Consider the following 14,620-nt stretch of genomic DNA (forward strand, 5'->3'; position numbering starts at 1 on the left):
CAACCTTCAGATAGTGAGACGGCGAAACAGATTCAAGTTAACGGGAGTTATACTATACGTGTAACATAAGGTACGTCATGTTTAGTCACATTTTAGTTTTTTCTCTGTTTCTGTGAGTTTATGTGAGTCTTTTGTAGATGTTAGTTAGTTAAGCCATTGCAAGGCAGAGGAAATATATTTCCCACTATGATTCTTAACTTTATTTCAAATTTTGCGTAATTTCTGACACACTCATGACCGTTAAAGGATTAAAGATCAAACCCATATTTATACAGTTTACGATGAAATTAAGTGTTACTGTAAATAGTTGGTTACTCGAGTAATAAATGTATTATCTTAACTGAATAGTTTTATTTTATCTGGTCGATTTATGATTATTATTAAAAAGCTAGCCTTTAACGAGAAAGTGAGATTTTACCTACTTAAATTGCACAGAAAACATATTTCACAAAGATTGTATTTGAAAATCGAGAAATTAAATTAAGCCATTATAATGTAAATATCTAGGTGACCGAGCTTCGCTCGGAAAACATATAAAAACTCGAAAATGCGCGTTTTCTCAGAGATAAGACCTAGCTAGATCGATTTTTCGCCCCTGAAAACCCCCGTATAACAAATTTCATCGAAATCGTTAGAGCCGTTTCCGAGATCCCCGAAATATATATACATATAAATAAATAAATAAACAAGAATTGCTCGTTTAAAGGTAACAAGAGTTGCTCGTTTAAAGGTATTAGGTAGATAGATATACAATGATACATAGTCGATTGTTATCATACCCTATAGCTGTTTGATTGAAATAAAACACAATACTTAATCAAAATAATATTGCTTTATTATGCTCTAAAAGTATAAAATAATTAACAAAATCTACAAACATAGTATACGGTCGAAATTATTATAAATAACTGTCCCATTATCAATTATTTTATTATTTAAATCGCGTAAGCTTGACACAGATCAGCCACGCTTAGCCTTTAGTGGTTTTATATTGTGCTGGTAAAATGAACTTTGTGTGTATCCACGTAGGGTCGAAAGTTGCTTGTTATTTATAATGAAAGGAAATATTATTGGTTAAAACTCCTAGCGCGTTAACGTAAATAAATTCTTTTTTATTTTTAATCTCCAACGTTACGTAATATTATGTAATTATTACATATATCGAATATTTCTTAAAACAAATACTCGCATCACAGCACCATATTGCATTCATTCACATCATTTTCTGACAATGTTCTATTTCTATCTAGGTTTGTAACTACGAGTAACATGGGTATGTCTCAAAAACGTTACATTCATAAACACGACATAGGCAAAGGGTTTGATTCATAAACACGACATAAGACGTACAATGTGTGTGTATTGGCAAGTATTGGCTTGGCTGTAACAACATATACCTACTAATAGCGCACGTAGAGCCAGAAACCTTTTCGCATATCCAAATGTTCGCACCTATCACGGTTCAAACGCACCCACGTACCGAGCAATAGAATTACTAAATAACTTCATAGCTACAGTCCAAAACGCAGACATATTCGCAGACAAGTGGCCGTCCCTATAACGTAGTATCAGGATTTTTTAAAACTCTACCTATGATACTTAATATCAGAATTGTTTTAAATCTCTATGTAACTAGTAATACATAATATGTATGTTTAATTCTAGAGATAGTTCGAAAAGTGTATAATGTGTGTAATACAAGTGTACTAATTTTATGATACTGACTACATATGTATTAACAGTATAAGTGTCTTGGCTGTAGCTGTAAACTTATACTTAGTGTTTGCCTGAATAAAGAATAAAGAACTGACGGCTTAACTCTGTAGATGTCGCCTTCTTGACTGTCACAAGATTGCTCACTCCATACATCAGTTTTAGTACCAAAAAGACTATTAGCATCTAGCATCGAGTAGTGGAACTATTAGTACTGCTACTTGACAATAGATGTAGCACCGACCGGAAAGTCTTATCTCAACAACATAAGACACTGAAATTAATAGTCTAACTGATGTATGGAGTGAGCACTCTTGTCTTACTATATTTCTCTATGCTGTCACCTAATGGGTTTCGCCGGTCGAAGTATTTAGCAGATGGCGCCATCATAACTTGCCCTGTCAATCCCTAGAATTGTGTAAAATTTTTGTTTATTTAATGCCCTGGATGTCAGCCCTTCAAGCCAAATCTCATAGAAAAAGGGGCAAGCCATGATGGCGCCATCTATGCAAACCTTTGACAGTTGCCAACCCCATTGGGAGCGCGCGTTATTTGTAGGAGGCAGTACAGGCGCCCTCTGATTATTGGTGCGAAGTGTGAACGTCAGGTAAGTGTCATTTTTATAGTGCCCATTGATACCGACGTCCAATACTTACATTACTCTTTGCCGATGTCTATTCACACGAGAATGGCCGATTAACCGTTTTTGATCGACACCCATTCAACCGGATATTATAATAGTTAACTTTATGTCTACAACTTTGACTAGGGGCCGAGTATTCTAACAATTTTCATTTGTAATGTGATAATGTCAACAGTGCGAGAAAGCTGTGTAATTAATTACACATGGCATTCTCAGGTAAAAGGTATCAGCACAATTGTTGGTAGATGTTCTAGAATCTAGATAATAAGTTGTTAGTATAAACAATATTTGTTCTCCAAAGAGTAAAGTTAATGCAGTTGTACAGTCGCCAACAGATATATCGGCGCGGCTAAGGCGCTCACAAATATCTGAACACGCCTCTATTGTCAGGGCGTTAGAGTGCGTGTTCAGATATTGTGAACACCTTGGCCGCTCCGATATATGTGATGGCGACTGTACTTCTGCTTAGAACTGCACTCCCGCAGCTCAGCCTTGCGTGCTGCGCGTACGCTTGGGGGGTCATCCATTAATTACGTCACACGTTTAGGGGGAGGGAGGGGGTCAAGAAAATGTGACATGTTGTGACATGGGGGAGGGGGGAGTCACAAACATTGTGATGTCACTTTAACTTCATCAGTAACCGAAAACTAATTTATATTTTTTTATTCGCTGTTCAGTTAAATAATGAAATTTTGGATGTAACTTTCGTTGTGTTATAAAATTACTAATATTTATATACCTATCAAAATATTTTTTTATTAAAAAAATAAATCCGAGTTAATATTGTCGATTTCGTTGAAAACAAAATTGCCTAAAATGTGACGTCACACCAGGGGGGGAGGGGTCTGCAAAATGTGACCAAGTGTGACAAGGAGGGGGGGAGGGGTAAAAAAACCTAGAAATTCGTGTGACGTAATTAATGGATGATCCCTTGTCAATAACCAACAAAGATACCATGAACCTGAAAACATCATTTATAATTATATATCTATCTATTAGTGGTGCTTATAACGGGCAATGTGAATGTTGTAGTTTGTAAATTCATATTAAAAAGTACATACACAGGTACAGGCGAGTACACAAAGCTTAAAATTGATATTTGAAGTAAATTTACAGGTCGAAATCCATAGAAGCTCTTGACGAACAGCGTTTAACCTTTTCACCAACGACATCCGTCCATTTACATTCATAACACAATAAAAAGTTAGTGAAACACACAAATTAAATGCCCTTATCAGGACTCGAACCCGGGACCTCCAATTTCGTATGCCAGAGCGCCGTAGTGAACGAAACGGTAATGTCTCTCTATTACTCTTCCATATAAGGTCGATAGAGAAAGGCGTCTTGACTAGGCCCCCAGGTCACTACGTACCGACTATAGTTCGTTTTTTTTAGCATTAGAAATAAGGTAAACAATCTTGATGTGTCTTTTAATTGAAAAACACATTTTAAAAATAAGTTACGGTAAATATACAATTATGAATCTAATACGATCTTTTTATAGTCTTCTGCTTTCATAATAGTTATTGATTTTTAAAAGGTGTTTTTCAATTAAAAGACATGTCAAAATCGCTTACCTTCTTTCAAGTTCTTTCTAATGCTAAAAAAAACGAACTATAGGATAGGAGGCCGTTAAACCATAAAAGATGATGTTTCTTTTTCTCTGTTGGAACTATAGACAGTGAAAAACGGACATGATGGATTTTGGGATATGCTACATATTTTTATTTCGTAACTCCTAGGTAAAAAGGTTAAACGTTGGAAAATATATATTAGGTTTACAAAGAATTTAACAATAACATGGACGGCAGCAAGCTCGGCGATTATCTAAATATAAATGCATAATTACAACAATTTTTTAACTATTTAGGTAACACTATAAATGCCGGTCGCAATCTTAAAATATGTACAGGTGGGTGTGTTACATAAATACCTAGTTAATGTACAATCGAACAGATTTGTGAACTGTGTAATAATTAATAATCTTACATTTTAAATTAATGTACTTAATGCCAATAACGTAGTAAATGTTTAAAGGTTTCACAGTGGGTCAGGAATCAAGTTGTTCGATACTACCTAAAGCCTGACCAGGAATATATGATCACGCGCCATGTTGCGGAATTTTACTGGAACTAATATTTTCATACTATACTGAACTGTCACTAGGTCACTCTATACATGAAAATAAAAGCGCCCTCTTGACAATGCTTTATATGCTCATTATTAGGTTCTTCTTTAAATTTTCCGAGGGCTTGTTTTAATAATTTGTTTAACTTATGATACATTGAAAAGGCAGCATTTTCCAAAATGCAGTTTTATCGAGTTATTACGAGTCTTATGAAGATGAAGGGCCAGATATTGTAATTGACTAACAGTATAATCGATTGCGTAGATGCTAGTAGTAGTTACATCTACAACATAATATTGTATATCTTAAAACCACGCTTAAACATTTGTGCCATCAGCTATAATACAAAATTACACCGTGCAACAGAGCTGGCTGAAGAAAAGTATACTTCACACAATACATAACGCGCCAACGTTCATTCTCATTTAAACTACGGGCATGCCGGTATACGTCTGCCCAAAATTCGTCAACAAATTAAAAGCTTTTTCGAGCGATTATAGTTAGAGGCATAATTTTCAAGAACAGGCGGCCTAGCCAAGGTGACGATCGCTATCGCTTCGCCATCGAATCGCTTTGTGTCTATCACTCTTCCATATTAATGTAACAGTGACAGTCGCGTTTCGTTCCCTACGGAGCGTTAACGATTGGCATGTTGGCTACAGGCCCTGTAATGGCTCTGCTACGAATCAGTACCTAAACGTCAGAGGTATACACTTAAATTTTACCATCCGACAGTCCAGCGTTTCCAACATAAAACATCAAAAACTTACAACAACATCGCGGACAAAGGGTTATATCTCATAATTTTCGACAAAAGGATCCAAAGCAGCGACGTAGTGGTGGCTAGGGCCACCCCTCCCCACCCCAGCTCTAGTGACCAGGCTGTAGAGAACTCTCTAGCGGCCAGGAGGGGGTATGCCGGGGCCTGGGGGCCCAGAACGCCGTCGCCGGTGCCGTCGCCGTGCGTGCCGCGCGTTGACGTGCGCTGGACGCGCTTGAAGTGGATTATCATGAGGGTGAACATCGCGAACAGACCTGGAATAGCAGAGAAAGTTTTAGAAGTTAACATCGTCGTAATTTTTGATCTTTACAATTACCAAAATTTAAGTAGGTATCGATTCATACAATAAAGGTTCCGTCACACAGGCGCGTTTTCCGGGCGGGGCGCGCCGCTTTTACATATAAAACGCTCACGCCCGAAAACCCGCGGGTGTGACGGAACCTTAAGCTAGTTTTCGGATTAAAGTGTTGTGTATATACAAGAGAGAAGAAAACTTCAGCGCAATCTTAAAACCATCAGATATTTACTTAACTAGTTTCTAACACATCTTACCGGGGATTATCTTGTCACGCAACGTATAATTTATAATTATTTTTGTTTAGACGAGTGATAGAAAGAAGGTGATGGCGTGTTACACGAATCCCGAGCCATTCGGTACAATAGTTATTTGTACAACAAGAGATCAAAGTTTGATATTTCTTCGAGTGCTTATTTTGAGTCCCGTGCAAGCGACTCAAAAGCGCACGAGATGTAAATAACTTTGATCTCGTGTAGTTCACAAAACTTTTCACCTCAGCAGTGAGAACATATTAGAGAACCCGAAAAATGTATTCCTTCTTCATCACTTACCTCTATTCACTCATGTTTTCTTAAGATATACCAACAATTAAGTTTTCACCTCAGCAGCTCGAACAAGGGTACTTTGCTACTTAAAAACAGTGAGCAAAATCGCATTTTGCTCACTGAATGAGCAAAATCGCATTTTGCTCATTTTGTCTCACTCAGTGAGCAAAATGCGATTTTGTTCACTGTTTTTAAGTAGCAAAGTACCCTTGTTCGAGCTGCTGAGGTGAAAAACAAATTATTATGTTAACCACAACCAACTAATTTTGATTTTAATATTGACATAGGTAAATCATATTGGATGGTGCTTACTGCTTATCACATTTTTAGGTTTCTAAACATGCCTATATGCTTTGACTGTGTCAGTGTTCGCGTGAAACCAATGCATTTACCATCCAATATCGTTTCGCCGTCATTTAGAAAACTTCAGCATTAAAAGTAATCGAAAGAGCAAACTTTTGTTATAAAGCACATTTTTATTACGGCGAGACACCATTTTATCTAAAGCCCGCGGCTCCCCCGGCATACGATCGAGCACATACCTACCTACTCAATTTAAATTCAATTAACTGTGGGATCCATGATGAATTCGTTGATTGTATGATTAAATTAAGCATTTGTTTAATATGCAAATTTAACTTCAGTAGGTTTATCGCGGATAGTGTACAAATACACATTCACATCATTATTTAAAAGCATAAAAATATTCGCAACTAGGTACGTACCTAACGACATTTGATGGAAAAAACATGTACCTACCAATTATTGAATTCGTTCGCGTTAACATGTATGTACATGCTTAGTACTTATACCTACTTAGCCAAATGTGACGAGTAGGTAAAAGAAAATTTAAAATACGATTGAACGTATGATCGACCCACCATCACACCCACCTCACACCTACGAATAATATGCGACATATATGCGGTCTTTCCTTTGTCTAATACAACCTGCACAGCATGAAACAGCATTTCTTACTGGAATTTCGATTAGTTTTGTAGGCCAACCGTGTAGTTTGAATATACTCACCAGCTAGAAGGTACATGACCCCAGTCACCAACACTGCGCTAATCTGATGCTTGCAGACTCCAAAAGCACCCACCAGAGCAGCGCTCCCTAGCACTATGAGGCACACGAGCGCGCACGATATCGATAGGTTTTGCATACCTGGAAAAAAAAATAGATACGGCTTGAATCGAACTTTAAGATACGTCAAAAGCTAAAGATGGATGGATTGGATATGTGTCAGTGTCAAAAGTATCGTATCTTTAGCAAATTTTTGACGTATCCTCAAGTTCGAATCAGGCCGATAGTCTCTGTAATATAATTTATAGGATTAGTTATGGTGTATTCGGGTAATTCCGACTACTTCAAAAGCTCGTCTTATTCCAAAAAGTTTTAAGATTGTGTTGTTGTTCCAAATAAAGTTGTTTTCATTTTTATTTTATTTTAAAAGGTACCTAACATTGCAATTTCTTACCCGCGTACAGTTGAAGCCTCAAATTTGTATGACTCCTCAAAAACCCTCTAATCAACAACGATATACTTACTTATATCTAGTTTGTCTGGCAAGGTCTAGGTCACTTTGTCTGCGGCTTAGCTAAGGAATTCTCAGTACCTAATTTAGTACCTATACCTAATAGAAAGCTGGAATTTGGCTTGTACCCAAAACCTATCTGTAATTAATCACGTACACAAAAGAAACGTGATAAAATAAAATCTTCGAAGAAATAGGGTACCCATCTCTACAGGTTACGCGAGGATGTTAGGGTTCCGTAGTCAACTAGGAACCTTTATATTTTCGACATGTTCATCTGTCTGTCCGCCTGTTGGTCGGTCGTATTTGCGTCATTTGACACATGACACTGACAACAGCAATAGAACGTATTTATCTTGCACATCGAAATTACAAAGGAAGATAATTGCACTGCGAACGTTCATGTTTTACGACTTTTTATTTTAAATTTAGGGTTGGCCGGACACCACCGTTATGAATCGGTAGTCGTCTAAGTAAATCGATATAAATTTTTCATTTTAGGTCGCGACAATTCAATTCAATGTTTTATTCATAAAATATACATTTTACACGTCAACTTTTTAATCATTATTAAATCTAGGTAAATGTTATAAATCATTCATATTACAATAGTTATTCGATATTTATAACAAATGATTATTAAATTTATTATATCGTCTTATTATTATTTATTAACCATATAATTCTAGCTTTATTTAAATCTCAAATAAAAATTCATTAAACGTCACAATTCGATACCTCAGTCTAGGTGCCATCCAATCGTAATCGCTTGCTGTGACAATCGATTTGGGTACGTCAGTCATATTGTGTCAAAAGACGCAAATAAAAATAATTCCAGTAAGTACATGAATCTAGTATTAAACTGGATTGGGCATGAGTGGTGGGGATAACTGACAGAACGGGATAGTCATGTATCTTTCAGTAGGAGTAGCAGCGAAAGCGCTATTATTGTTTGTCCTTGTCACAGTCTCACCTTTTTTTTGTTCCCCACCAAAAATTAGTATGAATCATGGTGGGCAACAAATAAATTCAACCAATCATAGCGTCGTATTGCGTATGTTTTGTCCCTCACGGAAGCACGCGTAGACCACTTCTATAGGATGCTACCTTGATACCTTCTATGTTCCAGTATAATTATATGTTTAGGCATCGGAGTTTTCATGGCACGGTAGGTATGTTTCTAGTGAGCTATGGAGTCGATATTAACATTAAAATTAAAGCCATACTAAGTACCTACCTATACCGGTAGATATTAGTATTATATAGGTAGTAAGTAGGTACCGGCCTAAAAGTAAAACCGTCATGACCTCGCGACGAAAGTCTACTTCGTTCTCGAATTTAAGACCATAATATAGCTGGTCAACCAAATCTTGTCAGTAAAAAAAGGCGCGAAATTCAAATTTTCTATGGGACGATTTCTTTTCGCGCCTACATTTTTCAAATTTGCCGCCTTTTTCTACTGTCAAGATCTGGTTGACCAAGTATAATTCTACTACTGAACCTCGTTACTATTTATATGCGAATACTTAAATTATTAAAAACTCAATTGTTAAGTAGATTTTCGTCATTTTCGTATGTAGGTCGCGTAAAGGAAAACTCGTCATTTATTACAAAAAGCGGAAATATTCGCCCACTGGGTTTTTATGGCCGCAAAGCTAAACAGAAACAAACAATAAACGACACTCCCCTAAAATAAGTGTTGTCATTCTCTGTTCTACATGCTATTTGTATGTGTAGCTGCTAGTAAGCAGCTAAGTAACCCTTATAAATACATAGCTAATACTTACATTATATATTCATAGTAATTCATACCTACAAAGTAGGGAGGTTTTTTGGAACAAATTCGACTAAGTATTAGAATTAGTGACATGAAGCCCAATACTACACATTATTTCATAGTGAACCCATTATTAGGGTTCCGTAGCCAAATGGCAAAAAACGGAACCCTTATAGATTCGTCATGTCTGTCTGTTTGTCCGTCTGTCTGTCCGTCCGTATGTCACAGCCACTTTTTTCCGAAACTATAAGACCTATACTGTTGAAACGTGGTAAGTAGATGTATTCTGTGAACCGCATTAAGATTTTCACACAAAAAAAGAAAAAAAAAATTTTTTTTTGGGGGTTCCCCATACTTAGAACTGAAACTCAAAAAATTTTTTTTCATCAAACCCATACGTGTGGTATCTATGGATAGGTCTTCAAAAATGATATTGAGGTATCTAATATCATTTTTTTCTAAACTGAATAGTTTGCGCGAGAGACACTTCCAAAGTGGTAAAATGTGTGTCCCCCCCCCCCCCCCCGTAACTTCTAAAATAACAGAATGATAAAACTAAAAAAAATATATGATGTACATTACCATGTAAACTTCCACCGAAAATTGGTTTGAACGAGATCTAGTAAGTAGTTTTTTTTAATACGTCATAAATCGCCTAAATACGGAACCCTTCATGGGCGAGTCCGACTCGCACTTGGCCGCTTTTTTTTAGAAGTCAAAACAGCATTCGTCTCTGAATTTATTAACATTTTGGGATTACAACATCTACCGCCCATAAAAATAAAATAATGTTTTCAGAGAATAAAAGTTACACACCTACAAAAAGATAAATCGTAAAATGGATTATTTATGACAGCTTATCTTTGAAATAAATGCTCTAATGTACTTTGAAATTGACACATTCCATTATATGTATGCTATGCGTTGATTTAAAATTCACCCCGTAGTTAAAACTACGGTGACAGGTAGGTATACCTAATTTAAATAAATAAATAAAAATAGAAACGTGTAAAACTAATGCGTTTATTACCACACCTACCACACCTTCCAAACTGTAGGTATCTTTCAAGAGTGAAACAAACACAACATCTCCACTCGTATTTCACGATTTTCACGTTTACCGATTTGCTCTATGGCTGACCCTTCACATTGTACACACAAAAGGGAAGAGGCGCAAGGACAAGTTAAATAATACCTTATGTGGAAAAACTTAAGGTGTAAAATAGATCCTCATGTTCCCAGTCACTTCAGCATGTTATGATTTGTATTCAACGTTTCAGGTCAACATCTTGGCATGGAACGTAATCCAACGCTTGCCGAGATGACCAAGCACAACCAGTTTTTGTGTGATCTTCTAGTGTGTACGGATATTACAGATCCAGAGGCCACACAATTTTTTATACGTCCGACGATAACAGTAGGCGATGAGAGTAACAGTTGGAATCTTGGCGTACATATAAATAGGTCGGGAAAATGTAGCCTGAGTGGTAAAAGGGCTTATGTGCAAACATTTCTTTGCAGATAGATTGGGAAAAAAACAAGGGTAGGTCGCCGTCAAGTGTTGGGGGGGTGGTAACATGCTCGTTCTACCGGATCGTAACCTTAATTAGCCTAAAAGGAATGCTGGAATGAGAAATAATAAAAATGTGTAAGTAGGTCATATTCCTTCTCGTCCGTAAAATATGTCTTTGTCCCGGGGATCCGGCCATTCTCAAAAAATACAGCTACCTAAATTGCCATGGCTTTAAAACTAAAATAAACAATGAAAAAGCGTATGAAAAATGCTATGATAATATTTTAAGCAAATTTGAAAATGTTTATTTATTTTGAGAATAGCCGTATTGTGTGTACATGATCATCTTTGATACGGCTATTCTCAAAATAAATAAACATTTTCAAATTTGCTTGCCATGGCTAATACACATTAGCCCTGTTGTTTAAAATTATAGTAAAGTTAGGTTAGGTTAGGTTAGCCATACTTTATGGCTATACTACGTACGCTCTTTTTATTTCGAAGTCGGTTAAATAAGGTCATGCATATTGGAACGGTGTAGTCACCGTAAATATGTAGTCATACTTAGGCAAATAAAACACTCCTGAATAATACTGCTGACAAATTGACGCCTATAAACGTTGAGAACCAATTTATATTCGACTATGAATAATACGGCCCCATTGTCGATTTATCTTGATGAAAAATCGGCAAAAAGTCCTGCATTGACGTATTTTATTTTTTATTTTCTTTCTTATACGAATTCAAAAGACAATTTTTGTGTATAGGTACCTACACTACTTATATATTTTAATACGATGATAATGACTTACACACACAGGGTAAAAGTACGAAGATCATTACTGACGGATTACTCGGCGTGCCGGATTGACGAGCGCCGGATTACCGAGCGTCTATTTACTGTAGCTTGGGTAAGGTCATCTCCATGTTATTTATAACCTTAAAGTTAAAACGCAAAATGTAGCAAAATTATATTTAGATGACATTTTGTCTCCGTAATTATACGTAGCAATAAGGTATATAGTATAGCAAACTACATTTGCGTAGTGTTAATACAACTCAGTATAATTTGTAAGGCTAGTGGACGGAGTTCATCGGGGAACGACAACATCATAGGTCTTTGCCCTGCCACCGGTCTAATTTGTAATGCTTTTATTTTATTTGTGACTGTGTGTGACTAGGTAAGCTATGTTTCGCAAATGTTATTTCGTCATTATTAATCAATACAGTTCAAACAAGCGCGTCATCGTCGTCATGAGCGTCGGTGTCTAGTCAGCGCTATGGAAAATGGCGTCGCTACGCAGTTATGCCAAATATGCGTCATGCAGCGGCCATAGAGTTGACCGCCGACGCTCGGGAGACACCAGTATTGGGTGGGTCTTAGAACCTAAATATATAGGCTTCAAATTGCAGGCTTTTCTAATAAACTATCCCAAGTGGGCGTTTTCTAAAATAAATATTGAAAACCCGATTCTCACAGATCCTGGTGTTTTTGGGTTCTTTCGACTCAGAATCACTAGCATATTCAATCCTGATGATAAAAAAACTTGTCCCAAAACTTTGTATGAAAATTGTACATTCCACTACGTCACGTCCATACAAGTGAAAATTTTTCTCATAATAAAACGTGACATAATGGAATGGACAATTTGGGACATCTTTTTTTATTGGCGGAATGGAGAATGCTGTCGATTCTGAGTAGAATGAGCCCAAGAACGTCCAGATTTGAAAGAATCAGGTTTCGATATTTATTTTAGAAAACGATGGAATTATTGTAAAAAAACTCACGGTGCTGCCAGTCCGCCCTGGGCTCATCATCCTCGCTGTCAGCCAAATAGTTTGTGCACACCGGCTGTGTCGGGAAGCCGGCTCTGGACAATATGGACACCTCCTCCTCTGGAAATAAAGTCCATTTTTAATACACCGAATATAACGCTGTGTGCAGTGCCGGCTGAGGGCCTACCGCGAACCACGTTCGACGTGTTGTCTCTCTGTCGCACTTGTAAATTCGTACGTAAGTGTGACAGGGAGGCAACACGTCGAACGTGGTTCGCGGTAGGCCCTTTGAATCCGAATGTTACCTTTAGGGACACTACCTACCAGCGGCGGCGCGTCCATAAAAGCCGAATCCCACCGACTTGCCTGTTTTTGGACGTGTGAGCACCCTTGTTCGAGCCGCTGAGGTGAAAAACATATTTCCTTTACAACTCTCTGTGTGAGACAAAATGAGCAAAATGCGATTTTGCTCACTCAGTGAGCTAAATGCGATTTTGCTCACTGTTTTTAAGTAGCAAAGTACCCTTGTTCGAGCTGCTGAGGTGAAAATTTAATTGTTGGTATATCTTAAGAAAACATGAGTGAATAGAGGTAAGTGATGAAGAAGGAATACATTTTTCGGGTTCTCTAATATGTTCTCACTGCTGAGGTGAAAAGTTTTGTGAACTACACGAGATCAAAGTTATTTACATCTCGTGCGCTTTTGAGTCCCTTACTACGCTCAAGATTCTAAATTAGATTCACTCAAGAAATATCAAACTTTGATCTCTTGTTGTACAAATAACTATAGCCAAATTAGCCCCGGCTTGCCTATGGATATGTTTGACGCGCCGCCACTGCTACCTACCAGCGTAAGATTAGAGCGAATTAGCTCGAAGCGTTATTTTCGTGTCTGAAGAGCCCGTACCTATCAGGGAATCTAATATCGCGTCAGTATCAATTTGAATATCATTATTCGATTGTCATCTCAAGATTCCCAGACATCAAATTGAAGAGTAAATTAATAATTTTGAGTGACAGATTCAGATATCAGATGCTGAGTAGTTTTATTATTCAGATGGAAATATTTTGTCTACAAATATAAGGCTCGTGCAAAATTGGTTGTGTTGGGCTTCGCAATGAATCCTAAAACAAAGACTTTTATGAGTTAATGACATTCTCCTAACATTTTTGTGATATAGCCGTTGGCATGCGTATAATAACTTTTGCTCTATGCCTTTTTACCAGGGGATGGAACCGGCTACCAATAAAAGGAGTGTTGGAGTTTGAGTTTTTTGAGTTTAGAATATTTGATAGAATAGTTTTTACAATTATTTGTTCGGAAAACATGTCGTTAACTTATTCGAACAAAAGGCAAACAAAATCAATAGTTAATTTTAAGCGGTAAGTGGTAAATATTAAAGCTGTCTTATCTACCCTATTCGACATGAAAACCGCAATATTAAGTGTTTCCACGTCGACAGGCTAACATTAACATTTGGTCTAAGATAAGTCATGAACGAGCTGATACCAATTTTCGTCTCTCTCGCGCCTAAGTGATTGCGAACGGGTTCCACTGATTTGAAAATGAAATCGAAATATGCATCGATAAATGATAGAGAGCTCGGATGAATGCCTTACAAATATAAATTTTCTATTGTAAGTTAGTATATACCTTCCAAAGACACGCACATCGTCCATATGCCGCCATTCATAGGAACTAGGAATGTCCCCCCACCTTTCCTGTGCCCAGTGTGCTCGATCTGAAACAAAACAAATGCCACTATTAAAATAAAAGTGTAAAGTATACCACCCTACCTACCTATAACGCGTTAATTCTGCTATGCTATTTTATGAACGCTATACCGTAGCAATGGCTACAATGTAGCCCTACGTGTCGCTACGTCGTAGACGGTAACATAATTTTCCC

General features: G+C 37.2%; 1 protein-coding gene across 4 annotated transcripts in view; it reads right to left on the reverse strand.

Moving 5' to 3' along the window:
• Positions 1–5,196: 5,196 nt before the first annotated feature.
• LOC134651202 (uncharacterized) overlaps positions 5,197–14,620 on the reverse strand; it is a 59,195-nt gene continuing 49,771 nt past the window's right edge. For 2 of the 4 annotated variants that reach the window (XM_063506269.1, XM_063506270.1), the window contains exons 2-5: positions 14,366–14,453; positions 12,724–12,831; positions 7,138–7,275; positions 5,197–5,519 (exon numbers count right to left, since the gene is read on the reverse strand). In XM_063506269.1, coding sequence (XP_063362339.1) covers positions 5,251–5,519; positions 7,138–7,275; positions 12,724–12,831; positions 14,366–14,405 — 555 coding nt within the window. In that variant the 5' untranslated portion in view covers positions 14,406–14,453 and the 3' untranslated portion in view covers positions 5,197–5,250. The remainder of the gene's footprint in view (positions 5,520–7,137; positions 7,276–12,723; positions 12,832–14,365; positions 14,454–14,620) is intronic. The other 2 variants (XM_063506267.1, XM_063506266.1) reach the window with 2 other exon arrangements.

This window comes from Cydia amplana, chromosome 9 (assembly GCF_948474715.1).
Source record: "Cydia amplana chromosome 9, ilCydAmpl1.1, whole genome shotgun sequence".
Classification (NCBI taxonomy): domain Eukaryota; kingdom Metazoa; phylum Arthropoda; class Insecta; order Lepidoptera; family Tortricidae; genus Cydia; species Cydia amplana.